The sequence below is a fragment of the Glycine max genome, chromosome 18 (genome assembly GCF_000004515.6).
Source record: "Glycine max cultivar Williams 82 chromosome 18, Glycine_max_v4.0, whole genome shotgun sequence".
NCBI classification, from domain to species: Eukaryota; Viridiplantae; Streptophyta; class Magnoliopsida; order Fabales; family Fabaceae; genus Glycine; species Glycine max.
In genome coordinates, this window is record NC_038254.2 from 2,394,029 (window position 1) to 2,401,126 (window position 7,098).

The 7,098-nt window shown below is 32.8% G+C and overlaps 1 protein-coding gene across 1 annotated transcript; it reads right to left on the minus strand.

Annotated features, from left to right (window-relative positions):
* Positions 1-3,545: 3,545 nt before the first annotated feature.
* On the minus strand, positions 3,546-5,150 carry LOC102669260 (lectin-like protein). The gene has a single exon (XM_006601908.4). The coding sequence runs from the start codon at positions 4,804-4,806 to the stop codon at positions 3,748-3,750; it is 1,059 nt and encodes a 352-aa protein (XP_006601971.1). The 5' UTR covers positions 4,807-5,150; the 3' UTR covers positions 3,546-3,747.
* Between the last annotated feature and the right edge of the window lie 1,948 nt (positions 5,151-7,098).

A 7,098-nucleotide genomic window follows, 5' to 3' on the forward strand; every position in this document is an offset into this window, starting at 1 on the left:
AAATTATTTTTACTTTTGCTCTACATTTGTCATCAGCACATCATATCCAATGGCTCACCACAAAAATGTAAAAGGAAGGATGAATTTTTTTTACAAATTTTAGTTTGGTTCAAACTTCCGTTTGCAATGCTTATCCAAATATGCATCGACACTTTCCACTTGATGCCAAAGACTTCTCATCCCAAAGTGATATGCTTCTCTATTGGTTTTGGTTTTGGAGCAACCTACAATCTGCAAGCCACCCTAATTTTCATATTTTTATCTAATGAAATTTTTTTGTAAGTCAGAAGCAAACAGTGAAAGAAAAATAGTTTCTTTTAACAACAAAACATATTTTCTAAAAGTAGCAAAAACTCACTTAATAGCAAGTTCATAACCCGAAAGTAAATTTGTCCTTTATAAATGGATGCTACAAAACTTGGAGATAGTGGTGGATTTTGGATTCCTACAAAATTAGTCTTGCTCCCAACTAACAATAATTACCTAAATATCTTTTAAACACTTCATCCCACCCTTTCTTACCCATCATTCTTTTCTTTTTTCCTTTCTTCATTTCTTTTATCATTTTTTCTCTCTCTTTCTTGCGTTCGTTTCTTTCTTTTCTCTTTTACTCTTTGTCCTCTCTTCACTCTTTGCATTATGCTCGTGAAGGTATTTTTTTCCTGTTTTTTAAATATAATAAAATTATGATTCCATTTTTTTCATATTTTTATATAATATAACGAAATCATAATTTTGTTAGATATTTTTTTTAAAAAAATAATTGTAAAAATAAATTACCTTTTTTATTTGTATTAATTTTGATACAATTATATTAATTACGATACATATTACTTTTTTTAATAGTAATTAAATTATAAATATAAATTAATGATGACATAACTTACTCTTTTTAACTATAATTAAATTAATATCATGAATTAATTTGGTTATTATTAATAAAAGTAATTCTTATAATAATTAATTTGATTATCTTTATAAATAAAAATTTGCATTCAATTAATTTAATTTTAATTAAAGAATACTAAATACTATTAAAAATAATAAATTATATCAAAATTAATTTGATTACTTTAAAAAAATATTTTTTATTTATAATTAATAAAAATCCTAGAAGAACACAACAGAAATACAATTGTATTGTATTTTTATAATAATTAATTTGAAAATACAATTTCGTTGTACAACTTTTTTATAAATTATAATATACAATGATTCCATCGTAGTAGAATTATGTAAGAGAGTGCAAAAAAATATATTGAAATCAAGGTTCCGTTGAACAATAGTTTTTACACCTTTCAATGTAACAGAAACATATTCCATTGTGTATTACAGGTAAGGGTAAATTTGAAAATTTGGAATGATAGTAGGAACCAATAGCAATTTGGTTGGTGCCCGTGCCAATAACAACCCCCTAAATTTTTAATGCCATTCATGTAAGAACCGAAGCCCACAAAAAAAAAATCTTATCTATTGTTTTATTCTCCCAAACTACAAAAAGGTTTAAAAGCTTACGAAAGCCCACGTATTACCCCCCCTCTCAAACCTATGAAAAATGCAATATAAATTATGTTGGTAAAATTAGTTCAAAAGTTAATTAAAAATTAAAAAATTAGCTTAAAGTTAAAAAGTTAATTTATAACTAAAAATTAAAAAATTAACTTATTAAATTATAAACATTTAAATATAAAATGACAAAAAAATAATAAAATTATTATATATTTAAAATAATAATTAAGAAATTGGATAAATATATTAAAAATAAAAATAAAAAACTAGAAATGAAATATTATAATTTTAAAAAATATTACTTGAAATTTCATTTTAAAAAATATTAAAAATTACTTACAAAAATTTGTTTATCAAATAATAAACAGATTTTTTAACTAATAAAAGAAGTTAAAAATTGAACATGACGTCTGGTACAATATAATCATAACTGCCCAAACATAATCATACTGACAATTTATTCTATCTAACAATCACTCTGCCATCATGTCAAACTTCTTTTATTTCCTGGCATTGTTCTCACCTCAGTTTCATCAAAGTAAATTTCTTTCTTAAGAAGAATGCCACCAAGAATAAAAACATGGTCGGGCACAAAATTCACCAAGCACTTTATTTGCCACTATAAGTGGAAATGAAATTGACAAAGGATATGTTTACGTAAACCACTAAATTAAGTGTTCATCTTGTCAGGTCAATATGAAACTTATTACAATAAATTGAAAAAGAAATTTAGATAAGTTTTCTTTTTATTACGAATAGGAAGTATTAGTTTGGTTAATAATTAATGTAAGAAAAAAACCTAGTTAACTTATTATAATAAATTCTATTTTTTTATTTATTCATAAAACTTGAATTTAAAATATGATTTAAAAACTTATTGAAATAAACTCACAAGAATTTATAGAAATTGTAAATTATTTTCAGAAGGCACGAAGAAGTTTTTCTAAACACACGTATAGTATGTTTGGATAAAGAAATTTAAAATTCTAAGAAATTTAAAATTCTAAGAATTTTAAATACTTCAATTGAAATTCTTTTATTTTCAAAATTGTGTTTGGATAAAAATAAAATAAAATTATGAGGATGAAAAAATTGAATGAAAAAAAAGAGAAGATATGGTTGGTGTGCTAGTTACACGTGTTCCTCTATGCTCACACCCGATCGATATTTTAGGAGGTCAGACCCGATCGATATTTTAGGAGGTCAGACGATGTTTCTTGAAAAAGATTGTAAGAAGAGAATTTCAATTTCTCACCTTTTAAAAGGAAATTGAAATTCCAGATTTTTAGTTGTTTAAAATTCTGTTTTAAAATTCCAAAATTTTAAATTCTTCCTAAAGAGTATCCAAACAATAAAGTCTAAACTACAGACATTCAAATTCTCTAATAAATTACTTTTCTCACTTAAAATTCTCTATCCAAACACACTTTTAAAGACTTTTCTCCAAAAAAGTCTTTGGAGGGACCAAGGATATAGGATTTCAGGTAAGATAGAGGTTATGTTATATATGTAGCCCTTATGTCAGGGGAGAATACCACATCCCTCATTTCAATATTGTTGGAGGATACCACATCCCATCACTCTAATTGGAAAATGCCACATTCTCTTCAGCACATGCACATATAAATATTAGTAACAGGAAAAGGCATCACAATTCACAACTCTCAAACAAATTACACACAATTTAACAATAAGCTTACATCCACGGATGAGAACTGCCAAATTTGCTATAGAACACAATCAATCCTATAAGCTTCGTTACAAAACAATCTCTCTTGCACTCTTTCTCATAAGTAACCACCCTTAAATAACATTCCTAGCTTAGTTTTCTATTACAATCAAATCTCTCACATATCTTTTCAATCTTTCACAGACATTCTAAACATCTTCCGCATATCCATGAATACAACAATAAGAAACTATCCATAATAATATTTAATGAAATTTCGCTCAAACCCAACACACGACAACGAAGAAGTAAACAATAACTAGAATATCACAGCTGCAACTGCAAGCATGGCCATTTTTATACGCTGTCAAGAATCAAATGTTACAATAAAATTAAAACCAAAGTGGTTCCCAAGAAGGGCGTGCACACGCACACATATATTTTACATAATCGATTACAAATAAATTTACAGTATCACAATCTCCTACAAAAGTGTATATATCCTCCACATCACAAAAACAAAAGTTACATTACAAAAACAACATTGATCATCAGGGATCACCTACACTCTAACTCTCATCACCATGCGCATTCTTGTCAACAGCCACATCAATTCTCTCATACCTGACATCCGAAGAAGGGTGATTAGGGATTTTCACAAGAGACTCCTCTTCACCCTTTTGGAAGAAAATCACCCACATAAAAAGCACCACGAACGTCACCATCGCAACACACCCAGTTCCAAAAATAACCCCAGCGAGAACCGTCAAGGGACACAGCTTCTTATGCTCATCCTCAAACTTATTATTATTATTACCATGAGGATCCGCAGGTAGAGAATGCAACCCATTTGAAACTGAAACCTTCTTCAAACTAAGCTTCCATGAATAGACACTAACAACCTGAACCGAGTGGGCCCCATTGGAAGAGCTTATGCCCGCAATCACAGGATTCGCACCCCAAATCTTGGAAAAATCAATGTCATGAGAAACAATGGGATCAGAAGGCTTTTGTGCACCCCATTTGCTTAACCTAACTTCCAAAACCTTAGAACTGGCTTCGTAATCAACCCAAGCGTTCAACTTTTCCCCGTTGTTGAGAACCAAATGCACGTCGGAAACATTCGCGACGGCGACCGACACGTGGCTTCCGACGTCGATGCCGACGTGGTTCGCGTTCGGGTCTCCGACGTTGTCGTCCTTGGACGTGTCGAACTCCACGCCGACGTAATTCGAGAGGTTGCCGCCGGCGGCGAGGACGAGGAGGAGGCCGTGGCCGTGGCCGGTGACGGAGAAGGAGAACTCCGTGGAGAGCGACGTGGGGTCCGCGAAGGCGAGTGGCTCCCGGCGGCGGAGGATGCCGGAGGAGGAAGGCGCGGGGCGCGTGAGCCGCACGTGGGAGTCGGCGTCGGCGGCGGTGACAACGTGGGCGTCGCCGAGGAGGTAGATGCTGTCGGGGTCTAAATTGGGGGGTTGTTGGGTCGAAGAAGAAGAAGGCTGAACGAGGAGGATTAAGGAACAGAGGATGAAGAGGGAGAATGCAACCATGCCGCTATGTTTTTTCGATGGAAGAAGAACAATGCCTCTTTCTTTGTCTCTTTGTTCTTCAACCCTCATTCTTCCAAGCATTGTTTCTGTTTCTGTTTTTGGTGTGAAATGGCTCACAACAACCTTTTGCGTTGTCTTTTCTTTTCTTTTCTTCCGCTGCTTGCTTGATGCTACTAATGTTTCCTCCACCGCTCAATCAACCTCGTTTTTAGTTTGCTTTTGTAATGTGCACTTAAAATAAGAGAGAGTAATTAGAATTTGTTGAGACAATGAGACTAATAGCTATTTTTGTCTTAAAGAATACCCTTTCTATTCTATGATATAGTGTAATAATTGGATGAATGAAGAGCTGGCTTCCAGTGGATCTTATGGCAAGTTTGCTGTACTACTAACTAACAACAGGAACATGTGACTTTGCAAAGCGAGACCTGACTCATTTTTATAACAATATACTTTCTTATCTCGTATCATGTGTGTGTGTGAGTTTGTGTCGGTGCGAAATTAAGGATTTGGCACTTTTCTAATAATAAGTATACTTTTTTTGGTCCTAGCATGAGGAAGATGATGACCAGCCTAGCTTCTCTTACTCTTAGTCTTACCTTTTGGGCCTTTTCATTTTATCTCTTGTTCATCTGTACAAAATTATATGGAATTTCACTAACTCTTAAAACGTGGGTAGTCTAAATTTAAATACGATTGTGAAACTGTATGGTTAATGTTTTTTTAACTTAGTTTATGATGAAAGTTTATAATTGCAATTCTATATTGATCTATTCCGGAAATAGATTCTCTCAGAAAACTGGATGCAACCTTAACCCTTGATTAATTTAATTTTAATATATAAAAGATAGAAAATCGTGTATTGAAAGGTGAGATTTATAAACTGAACACTCTCTAGTTTTTTTTTCAACTTCAGAGAATATTGTGAATTGTGTCTTTGTGATGGTGAGATGAGACGTGATTTTTTATTTTTGGGTTTGGGGTGATGAAACGTGGTTGAGGGAGTTCAATAGACTATAGTTGGGTTGGACCCATTATAATGTGGGCTCAAGCTTTCTGCCCAAGGTTTAAGTCTGGGTGTTGCTAGGTGCACCCTGCATTATTGCTGGTGCACCCAGCACTTTTAGTGAATGGACAAAAATGTCCTTGGTTAATTTTAAATAAAAAAGCGAGACCCACCCAGCGCCACTACCTTCTTCCACTTCTTCTTCCCCATTCCTCTTCTTCCACAGCTTCTCACTTTTCATTTTCTTCATTTCCGCAGCCATTTCCACCTACATTTGCTTGCATCTTCTCTGACGTCGAGGTTAGTTTCCTTTTCTTACCCTTTAATGGCTTTTATCGTTGATTATTTTTGTAGGGTAGATGACTTAGAGCTTAGGACTGCATCCATGGAATGACGTTAGGGTTCACACATACGGATGAACTTCATCCGTATGTGTTTTTGCATTTGTGTTGTTAATATGGAAGAAGTTCTTCCGTAAATGTAACTTCTTTCGTATGTGTCATACGAATGAAGTTACATTTACGGAAGAACTTCTTCCGTATGAGTTTACGGAAGAAGTTCTTCTGTATGAGTCATACGGAAGAAGTTCTTCCGTAAGCTTTAAATTACTACATACGGATGAAGTTCATCCGTAAAAATCATACGAATGAACTACTTTTGTATGATTCTTATGAATTAACTAAATCCATATGTTATAATTCTTACTTACGGATGAACTTCATCCATTTACAACTTACGAATTTAACAGATCTATTAGAATACCAGTTACCCAGAAAAGCCAAAAAATGTGTATCTCCGTCGAAATAAAAACACTACTGTTCACCTTCACAGAACTACTACCTCTCTCAACACTTGTAAAAACTACCACCAACGATAGAAAACCGAACCGCAATGAAAAAAACAAAGCTTTAAACACAAAAGAAAACACATAATCGGTGCCAATTTAAAGAAAGAACATGAAGGAGCAGAATTGGAATTTTGAAAAAGTGTTGGGTGCACCAGCAATAGTGCAGGGTGCACCTAGCAACACCCTTGTTAGACGAACTCCAAGCCCAGTCACACTACTCAATGACTCATATTTCTAGCTTAACTGCAAAAACAAAGTTCCATAGCTGAAATGATTTGGGCATGCACATGTTTTTTTTGGAGAGAAATACAAGTATAGAACACATTCGTACGTCAATATACTTTTTAAATATTTTTTATTGTTTTATTAATTTCATTTATTATAAGTTAGAAAATTATCTGAATCTAACTCTTTGTCTAATAAATTTCATTTATGATTTTGTAGTTTATAAATGTATTGCTAATAAATTTTCATTATTAGTAATTAATAAATGTATTAGAAAGAGTATATTGTTAGTGTA